The sequence below is a fragment of the Psittacula echo genome (genome assembly GCF_963264785.1).
Source record: "Psittacula echo genome assembly, chromosome: 1".
Taxonomy (NCBI): Eukaryota; Metazoa; Chordata; class Aves; order Psittaciformes; family Psittacidae; genus Psittacula; species Psittacula echo.
Genome location: NC_137735.1, coordinates 101,922,861 through 101,936,973, shown reverse-complemented (window position 1 = coordinate 101,936,973; position 14,113 = coordinate 101,922,861). Strand labels below are relative to the sequence as shown.

The window sequence follows — 14,113 nt, the reverse complement described above, 5'->3', positions numbered from 1 at the left end:
TTTAGTCTGATCCAATCTAAACTTCCTAATTGTGTAGTCATGGAAAAGTTTAAGTCACACAGAGTAATACAATGAGATCAAAATAACTGTAGTCCAAGTTGTCATATGGTCACAGAAGACTGTGCATGAGAAAACATACAAAACTGTTTGCAATTTAGAAATCAGCTGCTCAACAGCCTACACCCCCACAGATTCCTTGACTGCTTTAAAACCATTTTGACTGAGTCAATGATAGCATTCAGTACGACTATATGGAATTTGGATGTATCCAGTAAAACAGAAAAGGCTTTTAGGGAGCATTTGAATGCTGACATCCTTTGCTCTGTAGCAAAAGCCAAAAGCTTACCGAAGAATACTCACAAAATAAATTAACACAAGTGCTTATTTCTCTAAGCCAAGTGAAAATATCTAATCATAGTAATCATATATATTTGTAGACACAGAAAAAAATATGAGCAAGGGTATTCCTTTCATATATTAAAGAATGAAAAAATGAACAACTGCAGAACATGATTCGTCTCCAGCAAGCACATAAAGGATCATTAAAAAATATGCCTGGAAAGGGGAACACTAGATACTCCCATCTTTCTGCTTACTAGGACAAGATCAAACATAAACATGCTTATTTAGCCTATTCTCAAAATTTTTAGTGACAGAGTTCTTCTCTAAACTCCCTATCAAATTTTTGTTCCTGTATCTCCTCTTGCTGAGTTTTTTTCTTTAATACCTAATTTAATCTTGCTTTATTTTCATCCTATTAATTCTCATTCTTTCCTAAGGGAACATGAAGATCCCATCTTCTTTACAGCAGCCTCTAATGTATTTGCAGACTTATTATGTCTTTCCTCAATCTCTGTAGACAATTGTTTCAGCCTTTTCTCATAAGTCTTGTTTTCCAGATGTCTGATAATTTTAATTGCTTTTCTCTGGACTATGCAATTTCTCTGGACTCCTTATCCACATCTTTCTAAAAGTAAAATGTTGAAAATATTCTAGCTGAAGTTTTACCAGTGTTGCGTGAAGCAAAAGGATTGCTTTGTATTTCATGCTTCCCAATTCAATATTCTATCAACTCACATTCAACTTGTCTGTAGTATTATTCTGAAAAACTGCTAATCCCAACTTCCATCAGAGTAAAAACTTTTACAGTAGGCCTCCACTAAAATATGAGCAAACATATTCTCTATCCTATCATATCGATTACTAATGAAAATATTGAAAGCTATCAGTCCCATCACAAAACTTATGGTATGTCATTTAGTATATCCTTCCATCTTGATACTGGAACACAGGTAAGTACCTTCTGCAAATGGCTGTACTGTAACGGTTCTGTCTAGGCAGTGCCTTCTTAACTTATCCTAATGTTATTTTTGAAAGTTACAGGAGCTCTACTAAGGCTACATTAACTTGCATCAAGTTATATGATATGTATTCTTTCTCCTCTATTTCACAAAACTATCCTCTCCTAGAAAAATAACCATTCAAGAAGATAAATGTTCCAGAAAAACTCTATAGTGCTTATTCTTCTGATCACTGTTATAAGAGATGACAGTCTCTTCAACAAGCCTAGAACCTAAATGATGTAAATGCATTTCAAGTGGCCTCATAATAAAGCAGTAGTTCTGAGCTTCGTATAAAATATGAACACTTGCCAGACTTGATGGTTAAGTTTTCCCACTGACTTCAATAACAGTTGCTACCACTTGCATTTTGACTGGCTTGTATTGCAATTTTATGTTCATATTTGTTCAGATAACTTTTCTGCTTTCTGTTTCTTGTAGTAAAGAAATCTTGACTATAGTTCCATTGATACGTCTGCTCCTGAGAAGTGTAAGCAGACTCTAGCTGAGACTTTATTCCTCAAATCAGCCAGACCTGATATATATCCATCCACATCTAAATAACACGACAGTCTGAATTTTAGTTGCCAAATAGCAATTACAATGCTATAAATCGGAACAGAAGAGAAAGGTGAATTGGGAAATTTGAAACAGCTTTTAAAAAAACCTAGAATAAGAGAGAAAACTGGAACAGCTGAGGTTTTGACTGGCCACAAGAAAACAAACCCTTCACTGTAAGGATAGTTAGATATTGAAACAGGTTGCCTGGCAAGATTATCCTGGCAGGATATAGCTGGACATAGCCCTGGTAAACTGGTCTGAATTTAGTGTTGACCTTATTCCATTAATACTTAGATAGAAAGATGCCTGAATGCCCTGGGCAAGCTTGCCTCAGATAAACTACATGGCCTGGACATTCAAAACATGCATCTAATATTGTTGACCTACATTCTTAACAGATAACATGGTTTCAACTCTATTTTCTACCCTTTATGCTGCTGCTTGAGATATCTACTGCATAAAAAGTTTTCTATTAATTTGGAATCTAATTTCTGATTACAATTTTACATGCATTATTTTTATATTAACATCTATATTTAAAGGCAGAAACAGCAAACTAAAAAGAATCTCCTGAATTCTTTAGGTTACTGGGGAGAGTTGTTAAACCATTATGGTCTTATTTATTCATTTAGTTCTTCTTACGTGTATATCAACTTTGCTATTATCATTATTTTTCACTATAAGGGCCTTAATGTTATCTTTCCAGTAAAATCACAGTGTTGAACATACCTGCTATTTTGATTAGTAGTAAAAGAAATGTTTCACACATTGGATGAACCTGTTCTGAAAGATTCATCTGCTTCTGCCAGTAAATGAATTGGTTACATTGAGATTTAATCATGCTTAGCGGATATGGTAGAAAACAAGCTATAACCCTCACCAAAGCTGAAGGCTCTGATTCATCATTCTGTTAACATGTAGTTTCCTCATGTAAACTAAACCACAGTAACTATTTATTATTCTCCTTTTGCGAAGTGCAAAGGAATGTGACTTAACTAAAATCCCTTTCACTGTGGGCCAACTGAAGTTAGTGAGTTTGTAAATCATGGAGATTTGATCACACCTGGTCCCACAGGATTACCATGATGACAGTATAGCTAACACAAACGTTGACAGGTGAGGTCAGAAATGTTTATAGGCCTTAGTGCAGACCTAGTATTTGCAGCATGTATTGCCACAGGGACTCATCTGGAACCTTACTTTGTTAACAAGAAAGTTGGCAGGACTCATGATGGGAAAGCAGAGACAATTTGAGGTGTCTCTTGATGGTTTTCACTCTGGCTGCATTGACCCAGTCTCTGCTGTAATCACTAGTTATTCTGTGGTCTGACCACAGAATTTATTCACTCATGGCACAGAATTTTAACCACTTCATACAGTCAGCTGAATGCATATTTTTGAAAAGATCCTCCCTGAAAGAAGACATACTCTGCTTTAAGAACATACATGTCTTCAATAGGTTCAAACACTGTCTTATTGCAACCATGCACATCTTATGTTGACTGGTTAAAAAGCACTACCAAGTCCAGCTTATGCACCTTCTGAACTGAGTTAGGGTCCCCTGTTCAGATAGACACACATTAGGCAGCCTGCACTCAGTCACCAGGTATCAGACTGTTATTGCGTATCAATTTTAAGGTGGATTTAAATCCTTTATATACTTTACGTTCAATACCTATATGTGAAAGTGCTCAGTACAGCATTCCTGATACCTTAGATCATTTTCTAAGACTGTAAAATTTTCCAGATTTGTTAGGAGTTCGTTACTAACCCTATTGATAAAACACTTGAGACTTAATTCACAAGGACATTGATGCAATTCCTCTTGTTAATAGAGATTGCTGAACAACTGCTTTTTATATTCTGACTGACCTCCACTAGTGGAAAAGATTTTAAAACTCAGACTTAAAAGTTGGCTTAAAATAAGTAGAACAAGTGGGGTTATATTCCATAGCTATCAAATATTCAGCTAACAGGTCTTTTCAGTATGAGACAGCTATTTGGAAAACACAGTAACGGTTGCAGGAGATTTGTATATCACCATGCAAAGTAGAGAAATAAACCCGTGATGAAGAAATTGAATTGCACAGAAAATCCTTAGGGCAGGGGATAAAATCCTACATGAATTAAATAAATCAGTATACTTTCCAGTAAAGGATGAAGGACAAAGGCACAGTGTGCAGAACAAGCAGAAAAAGAAACCAAGGATCAAGCAACAGAAATTATTTTAGAAGTGCTTGATGTATACCTGACTGTGTGTCAGAACGTGAAAAGGTATGTATAGAAAACTTCTGGAGAAGGAGGTAATACAATAAAATGTTTCCTATGGGAGCAGAAAAGAGAAAGTATATGGCTCTGTAAACAGTTCTACATCGAAAAGGGTTACATATAAAATCATATAATCAAAATGGATAGTGAATGTGATGTCTTTTTCCCCTTTTACTTCTCTTTTATTTTTAAACTTCCTGTCTCTAGAGCCACATTCTAAAGAAAAATCACAGGGTTACTAACACAAAGAGAAGGAGGGAAGGGGTGAGGGCAGGAATAAAATTTCTGAAGCAGGAAGTTGATAGGGTACTTTCTGCATGACAAAAGCAGTACCTCCCTTCACTGTATGGGTACTTTGAAAAGGATAACCACAAAAATTAAGGGTACAAAGTGGACAGCAAACATAATTTACTCTCATTCTAAAAAGGTTTATTTGAATGCCCTCCAGAAGAGTCTATTATTGAAAACAAATAACCAGTGGCAAAGGGCAAACTACTATCCAGGCTTGATAATTAAAGAAAGCATCAGAATGGCAACAATAAACACCTACTCTTCAAGACAGGCAAATATAACAGAACTGCACCTGAAACTCATGACTGCAACTTGTGCTGCTCACATGTTCTCAGACTTGACTTGTGCTTCTGGTGCTTAATTCAGGGCAATTACAGACATGTGACTTTCAGAAGTGATGGACTTCATGCCTCATATATTCAAGCACCTTTAGGCCTTGTCACCTTGAAGGTGACATTGAAGTTGATATATCACCTTGAAGGTGACATTGTTTCGCCTTCAGGTCTTCATGTATATTTTATCTTCCAGTCTTTATGCAAAGATTTATGTATGTATAGGACTATCTTTAAACATCTGTATAATCCTATTAAAATCATTGAAGCTACTAAGGTTCTTTAATTTATGGAATTAAATCTTTCCAGGAATTCAGCCAGAGATTTTTGGAAGGTGGTATACAGGAAGTGCTGAAAGTGGATCCTGGCAGAGAATTAGGAGTCACCAGTTCACATAAAGTAGGAACTCCAGACCAATGATTTCAGAAAAGCAAATCTGAACTGCAAAAATAAATTAATAAATAGGCATAGTGAGAATTCCTAATGAAATCTCACAGCAGGTAATACAGGTTACTCCAACAGTTTCCATGCACAAATTTAGAAAATGAAAAGTGATTCTACTTTAAGTTTTTACTTCAGGTTTTAGTCAACTCCTTTAATAAGTACCCTAAATAAAATTTTTAAAAGGCACAAAGAAAAATGTGAAATTCTCAAATTCCTATCTTCCTTTTTCCCTACTTTTCCCATTTTTAGGAAAAAAGGTACAACACATGTAGATACAATGTAGTTAAAGAATGTAGCTACAAGTTATTTTTCCCTACCTGTATGCCAACTTTTCTGTTTTAGAAAGACAGACCTGAAATCTTTTTTTTTTTTTTTTTCAGATGAACACTTCCAGTGCAGCAGTAACGCTCATTTTAGGTTATTAACACTAAAAATAAAATGTGTTACTTTAAAAATAAAAAGCAGCACTTTGTCTTTTTACATGCTCAGACATTCTTCAGTGCTTTTCAGTATAGGAAAACACATAGGAAGAAAGTGTGGGAAACATAATTTTCCCATATTTTTGAAACTTCCTTCAAAAAACTAATTTCCCAATGGAACAGCTAGGCTGCCTCTATTAATTACCTTTGTAGAAGAAAACCAGCTTAGCAGATTTAACTTCTGGGAAATCACACCAAGACGCGGGATTAGTTTGGCAAAGAGACAAGAGCGTGTCTGTGATTCAGATCAGGGAAAATAAAGGCCAGTGAGTGTTGTAAACAATCAGGATGACTGGCATTAAAAAAAAAAAAAGACACCTAGGTTATCAAAGGGTGAATTTACAGTGTGCCATGAGCTGGACTACTCTGTATCTTGCCATCAGGTTTCAGACTATACCTCACTGACTGAAAAAATATGTATGACAGTGCTGGAAGTGATTGGTAGTGGAGCACATGAGACTGATGAAGTCAGGATTAGTTCAGTTAGCACAGGATTTAAATCTCTTATTTTTCAATTCACCAAAGAAGAAATTTTCAAAAGGCACTGGTCAGAATCAAAAAGAAGAAAAAAAAAGAAAGGAAAGCACAGCAGGTAGAACCATGAGCCAGACACCTCCTTCTGTACCATATGACAACTGACCTAGTCGTGTATGATTACCTGGATAATATTACACCTGTCTGAGCTGGAATGGGTCTAAGATGATTCCCACAGAATACTCAGTATATAACAAACAGGACAATTACATAAAATTAAATAAGAAACATCCCCTCATACAGTTTGAAGTATACCTGTAGAATTCACTGATTTAGGAGAATGTAGGGTCAAATGCAGTGGCTGGATAAGAGAATGAAAGAAAGAGTATTTTATTACCACTAACAATATATGTCATCCAGTACAATTAAAAAAAAAAAAAAAAAAAAAAAAAAAAGAAAAAAATAAGATATGGTTCACTAGAAAAGTTCCCTATGGGACTTTGGGAATAATTTTTCTGCCAAGCTCTGTTACTATGCTATTGGTTAGATATAGCATACATCTCCCTCCACACTTCTGAAACACTCGTTCCTATACCCAAGTAAAGACAGTATTATTTAACATATTTGCTGCACTATGAATATCCACAAAAGTGGAAAAGACAGAGGGCAGGAATTAGAAAAGTTAACTAATCCTATGTTGTGGTCATGACTACAAAAGTGAGAATGACTGCATGAAACATACCAGCTTCAAAGGGCTTTCTGAAGACTCCTATTGGATTTGATTAGGAAGAACTGCAGACCATGCATGACAGCATGTCAGTCTCAAAGCTGCCATTTACACCTTTCACTTTACTTGCATCAGAAGAAATATGCACAATACTGCAGAGGACCTATCCTCATGAAGCTTTATAAGGAGTAAGTCTGGCAATGGCAAAAAGAGCTCCTTGAGAACAGAAAAGGGGCAGATGTGGCAAGCAGCTTCTTAAATTCTTGAAGGAATGACGAACAGTTGAGACATGGACTATAAGCTTTCATTCATTTGCATGGATTTTATTTTACAAATAAAACCAAGTTCATTTGTGTGATGTGTGTAAAGACCAGTTGCATGTGTAGGGATTTGCATCAGATGCCTTTAATTTTTTAAAGCCACCTACAGAACTTCACAATTCTATGTACAGTATCTACTGAACAAAACCTCAAGGGTCAGCATTAATAACTCTAAAGATTTGAAAGCACTGTACTGCTGTTTTATTAATATTACTTTAGATGTACAATATTGTTGGGGGTGTAAAGAACTCAAATAAAAATCTAATAAGAACTTAAATAAAAATCTAATATAAAGAGCTGTTAAAATAACCAGAGGCTTAACCTGTTTCAAGACTTTTCTTGTGGGAATGAGTAGATACAAATAGCACTGAGGTTTCCAAATTTTGAGAGAGCCTGAAATTTATGGGATGTAGAAATGTGATATCCCTGTGTTCCTGCATTACAACTATCATGTTACATTTCATGAAGGTGTGTACAGCTCATGAGAACTGTAGTCATTATCACCTGCATGTAGTATAAGAAAGACAACTATTATCCCGTGATGTTCACAACCTGCTGTTAAGTGTAAGTCTTAGTTTTACTATGGAACCATGAGGGCACTCCATGAATAGAGGTCCTAAAAAAAAATAAATGTATTATTTTAGCCTATAGTTTTAATATACTGCATAAAGAAACTGGGAAAAAAATTGTTGTTGCTTATAGAAGTGACTATATTTTAAGTAATTTTCATATAATAAGAAGATGTAGTAAGACTTAGTTGTAAAACAATAAAATTAATATTTTTATTATTCCTATTAAATTATTTCTGTTTAAATTTGGTTGCTGTGTGTCCCCCTCTGTTTGCTTCATCCTGTTGTTCACTCAAACTAGATAATTCTTCACTCATGCAAAATTACTGCTCAAGGAAATTCCTATTTGTCTCCAGAAGGAGGTTTGCTGAAGGGAAGGATGCAGCACTTGACTCAGAATGTGCATGAGCATCTTATTTTTATTGCTCTGTTCTGCTTTATTCTTTTCACAGCAAATAAGTAGGATTAAGGGAGCATATCTTGAATGATTGATGATAATTCTGAGCACCACAACTAAATCGTTTGACTGCCTGACTTAGAAGTACTTATTATCCCCATCAGCTTCCCTGATATCAATACTCCCACACTGTTATTTCTGTCTAACACACTGAGATAGTCTTGAACAAAGGCCAGCTTACAATAATAAAAAATAAAAAGAAGAAAGAAAGGAAAAGTTAGGTGAAACTGAATTCTGGGACTTGTCCTGGAATTACGAGGAAACATGGAGTAAAGACAACTCCCCACACATACATCTCATTTTGTCAGTATTAGGGATCATTTATTCATTCTCTACTCTGTTATAACAGCTTCTTTTGTTTTACAAATACTGCCATTATCTTTTCTATTCTTATTCCACTCCAATTCATCACTCCATAGTATGATCACATTAGGAACTTGAACACGTGATCACACTATTTTATTTATTATGTGAAAGTTACATCACAGATAGAAACACAGAAAACCCACAGTCCTGTTTAGGTCAAATCATATTTACAAAACAGCCTCTGAGCTCAGTGTGGTTAGATGGAAAACTTCAAAAGATAATGAAAAAGTTTGCAATTTTACCCACAGAGGAATAATGTAATTATTATCCATGTCTATGAGAATTTTATTTTTTTTTTCCTCTGAATATGGGAAGACAGTGGTCATTTAGATACATCTATGGTTTTGGATTCATTATAAGAACACTCTTCTGTTAGAAAAAAACAACAGACGTCAGAATTATTTTGGCATAGACCACTCTATTATTCTGGTCACCACTGAAATGCATCGTTCCAATCTCTGACCAAACAAGGATTTATGTGTATCTTATTTTTTCCTTTTTTTGACTGAAAGGGGATCTCCAACATCTCTTAATTCCTTTTCTAGTCATTCCTATATTTTTTAGAGGTTTTGTGAACAACAAAAGATGTTGTTTTGGAAAATTAAGGAAAAAAAAAAAAAAGCATGACCTCATTTATATTTTTTCCATGGGAGCAGATAAGGCTGTGAAATTTCAGAACATTGCTTTGAAGTTTACTATGTGCGTTAGTATAGATACTAACCTTTTTATGCTTCCAAATGTCTGCGCGTGACCTAAAAATCTTCCAAAATCTATGTGGAACATGTGTCCGGCATTTGTCAGCATTATGTTGTCATTGTGTCGATCACAGACTCCCAGAATGAAGGTAACAACACACCAGCCAGCGCAGGAATAAAAGAAATTCCTTATTGCCTGGTTAGTAAAACAAAAGCACTTACTGGAAATATTCAGAATTACTTCCTTGCAATGCTAACAAGAAAACCAAACACTGGACTTCTACAAATGTTATGCATGTTGTAGGAATGGTACTCATACAAGTAATGCACAAATTTCAAAATTATGATACAAAACCAATTTTATGCATGAGATTTTCACCTTGTGTATTATGGATACTTGAATTCTATAGAAAATTTCTAAGGTGAAACGTATGTAAGAAAAACAAGCTTCTTGGCAGGAAGCTGACATTTTCTGTTCAATAGCATGCATATTGTAAAAATCGTTGTTTAGAAATTAGTTGGAAATCCACAAATTTAACCATTTGTTTTGTAGTGAAAGTCAGTTATTTTATATCCACTGTACTGTTCAGCATCTTTATGGGTCTTTTTTCTCCAGAACTCAATTGCCTTTCTCAAATCCTAATTAATCAAGCCCCAAAATATTCCTGCCCCAAAAATTAAACCCTATTTTACAGAAATTAACCAAAGCATAAAAAGGCTAAATCATTTTCTGCTCGTAGCATCTGCGAATCTGAATAGATTATGGGATTAAAACTAGTGTTCTGCAGAGAGAACCCAAGAGAGCGATTAGATCAAAAACCAGTCTAACAGTCATGTTTAATGTAACCTCCTCCTCTGGTGCTCTTTTACATGGTGGTGATGTGTACTTTCGTGGTTGGTCTGCTTCATATAAGTGGACTGGTTCGTTCAGATCTGCTTCATGAATCTCTTTACAATATTACATTGTGGCATTCCTCTTTGCCAAAATTATGCCCGTGGCAGATGCAGGAAAATGTACAAGCTAATGATTTGCTCACCAGAAACACTTATAGGTGTAGCACAAGTTTTCTGCTAACTTCAGAGGGAAGTGTTTAAAAATTGCAACTTCTCCTAGTAGAAGAATCCAGCCAGCCTCTTTCACAACACAAATGTTCAGTGTCCTCTTTCAGAGAGAGCTATTCCTGATTCTAATGATCACTCTTCCACCCCAAAGCATAAGGAACAGCTTTAGTATTTTTTTAATCTTACTGAAAATTCAGTTCTTATTCAGAAGTCTTAGTCTCTCATAAATCTAAATCACAATCAAATTAATTTAGATAGAAACCCCCAAAATCATAATCTGTGATCTTCATGTTTTTGGACAAAACCTACATTGCCCAAGGGAAATCATTATTTAGCCTTTCAGGATTTCCCTATAGATGTAAGGTGCCACCTGCAATGGCTGATACAGGTGACAGCACCGTGTAAAACTTAGGTCACAGCACAAGAATTAGCTGAATTTTATGTCAAACTGTACTACTTATTCATCCAAGACCTTAGTTAAAAAAAACTAAGCTTTCTGTGATTTTGCTCACCCAACTGTAAAATAAGGATATTAAAGCTTATTCTGAATTAGTTTTTTTGAGCACCTTAGATAGAGTATTGTATGAGTAAAAAATCATGGAGTAAAAAAAGAGAAAGGTTCATTCACCAAAGAGTGCAAAGTGAATGCACAGTAGTAATTTTATGCATGCCCCATGCAATCAGATCCAACTGCATTTTATGTTTAAAAAACCTGACAGAAAATGGATAACTGGTTTTAGAATATTCTACATTAATGGGAGTTTTTACAAACCACAGCAGCAGCAAGAAATCAGGTTTGTAATCAATAACCAATAGTAACTTTTCAATTGAAATGTTGGCTGCACTTCTACCATAATGCTGTAAACTTACAAACTTAAAAAAAAAAAAATCTTGACAGATTGTTCCTGTTTAATTTAATCAAGATGATATACCAGGAATTCAAGTGTTCTTACGAAAATGAGGATGAACAAATGCCTGTGGAATAGCTACAAAAATATTAAAAGCTATCAAACTTATTTATGCTGTACATAGTCTGATAAACTGTTATAGAAATAATTTTCAGAGTGGTAAACACTCAAAGGTCCTCCTTAAATTCAAGATTTTGGCTACTAATCTACTGTGGGCACAGAGTAGGGTTCTAAAAATTGTCCAGCAACATAAACGTTAGGCTTTTCATGGGCCTCAGAACATGCTCAACCAACAAAGAATTAATAGGTTCATTTGGGAAACATCTGCTTCTATAAATAAAATTTCTAATTTTTTGGCTCATGCATAATGTCTAGTTTCATAAAATCAGATGCATTACATAGGATCCCACAATGTGATATGAAAAGCATGATTTTATGTATCATATGACTAAGGAGTTTTGATAAAGCAGATTTCTAAAACTGTGTGTACTGACATGGGTTTTTCCAACTACAGGAAATCCACTGAGACTTTACATGGTTTATATAAAACAAAGTATTTAGAGAGCTGACCCAAAAATAAATGCTTAAGAGTTCAATACTTAATTTCTACTTCTCTTTGCTTTACTACTAAATTTCAAAAATCTCTATGACACATTTTTATAGAAAATGTATTGCAATGCACCTGATCCAGAGCAGTATCTCCTTAGAAAGAGAGTGGCATTTAAATCAGCTCCCTGGCTTCTATGCATGTGACTTTTTAGTCTTGTGTCTGAGTCATTTGGTTTTGCTGCTTACTGGCATTTGGTTTCTTTTTTCCCCATGGTAAAACATGAAATGTATAATAAGCTTCATTTTGATGTTACCTCTTGGTAACTTGATTCCAGAGGATGGTGATGGCGGAACCATTTTTTAATTGTGTTTTCTTTCAATGGTCCTATCAGTCCAGACTCCCTGTGGATCTTCGCTAGTGTGGTAGCATCTGGCACCATCTGTACCAACCCTAATCAGATAGAAAAGAGTTTGCATAAAAAAACTTTAACTTTAAAAAAATAAGAACATCAATACATATTGCCTATTGTTGGATCATTCCATGCAGAAAAAAAATACATGCATAAAAGCTTAAAAAGTAATGAATGCAATAGAAAATATAGATCAGAATTGCGTTTCTCTTTCTGCTTGGAAACAAAACACAAAGGACAGTTAAAAATGGCAGTTCTGAGAATGAGAAATAAAAAAACCCAATAAAAATATTGTGGACATAACTGCCTCAAGGTACAAATAAGGACAACAATTTAATGAGATTTGAAGTGGGTAAAATATGTACAAAATGAACAAAAATCTGTAAAAAATAAGATTAGATATTTACTGTGAAATATTTCACATGTGTTTATTGTCTAGAATGCTACATATCTTTTTCTGCAGTATGTGATGCTAATCACAGCTGAGAGAAAGGATACAAGATAATGCAGAAATTAGTATGATCCAATATGACATAAACTGGGACTTTGAAGTGCAGAGAGAAGCCAAGCATTTTGCAATGCTTCACTTGAGTCCTCTCTGTCTCTATTGCATGCACTTAATCCCTTTTTTGGAACTGAGACCCTGCTTGCTGCCTTCTGTCCCTGTCCCCATGTGTGGTCCCCTGACGCATTTCTACGAAAAGTAATTTCATTGTTCCCATGGCTATGAAATTATCATCTCCTACTTCCTTGTATGCAAAAGCTAGCCCATGGAGCAAGTCATTAGCCTACGACCGGGAAGACCTGGGTACACAAGTTTACTTAAGCACATATACTGTATGACCACAGGGAAGTCACTTGGTCCTTTTATCCCTAATCATTAAGTGTAAATCAATTATATTAGCACTTTTGCAGCTCATAAGAAAGACATTGCGTGGAAAATCAGTTGGACACCAAGAGGTTTTCTGCTGCTATGGTGCTGAAAGGAAGAGACTGTCAGGCAGAGAATATCTGCAGATGATCCCTGTATCTTTCTTGGCAAACATCAAATTAAGTGCTAGTATTTAACAGAGACTATAATACAATCGGAAACAGTGTTCTTGTATTATGTTCATTGAAGCAGAACCCTTCAAGCTTTGACTCCAGCCTGTACAAAGAAAGAAGGAGTCTTTTTCAGGTCACCTTAACACCCACAATGTGAACTCATCTAAACTTTCTCCTAGTTCCTTCAGATCATTCATCCTCTCTCATTTTCTTTTTGTGGCGCAGAAAGCAATGATTTTTTTTTTAATTTTTAATAGTTTTGTACAGCAGGTAATCTGGATACATCAGTCTTCTATTTGTGCAAGGATTATTTTCAGTAAAAGACTGGAGAGTCAGTAAAAAATAGTAAGCTCATTGCTGTCAGTAAATTTCTTTAGCAAAAGCAACTGGTGTCCCAGCTACAGTTCTGCTGTAACAACCACAAAAGAGAATAAAAAAAGCTTTCAGATGAGTCAGACCTGCCCTTAGCAGCATAAATTGCAATATTAATGTTTCAAAATCAACACTATGAAGCTGTCATCACTTATCTAGAGGTACTTTCTGTAGCCACATGCTACAGGTTCATTTAAGCCTCTATGCAGGATCACACTGGATTAAAACTTCAGCAGCTCTAGCAAATTTTCTCCAAAGCTTTCTTCTTGATGTGTGAAGTTACTTTTAAGAATCTGGTGCAAGCTGATGGTGTTAAGGCTTTTGGAAAATTCTAGCCTAAGCTGCTACAAAATTCAATGAGTTTGGTTGCACTTCTTCTGGAGAGGCAGAATGAATAAATAAAATTAACATTAAATTCAGGGGTGGAATAACTGAAATTCTGAGC

The 14,113-nt window shown here is 35.2% G+C and overlaps 1 protein-coding gene across 1 annotated transcript in view; it reads right to left on the bottom strand.

Annotated features, from left to right (window-relative positions):
- The window catches only part of PIK3C2G (phosphatidylinositol-4-phosphate 3-kinase catalytic subunit type 2 gamma), a gene marked incomplete at both ends in the record, with an annotated part of 207,943 nt that overhangs the window by 65,979 nt on the left and 127,851 nt on the right, over window positions 1-14,113 (bottom strand). Inside the window, 2 exons of the mRNA XM_080619939.1 lie at window positions 9,350-9,519; window positions 12,157-12,293. Coding sequence (XP_080476065.1) covers window positions 9,350-9,519; window positions 12,157-12,293 — 307 coding nt within the window. The remainder of the gene's footprint in view (window positions 1-9,349; window positions 9,520-12,156; window positions 12,294-14,113) is intronic.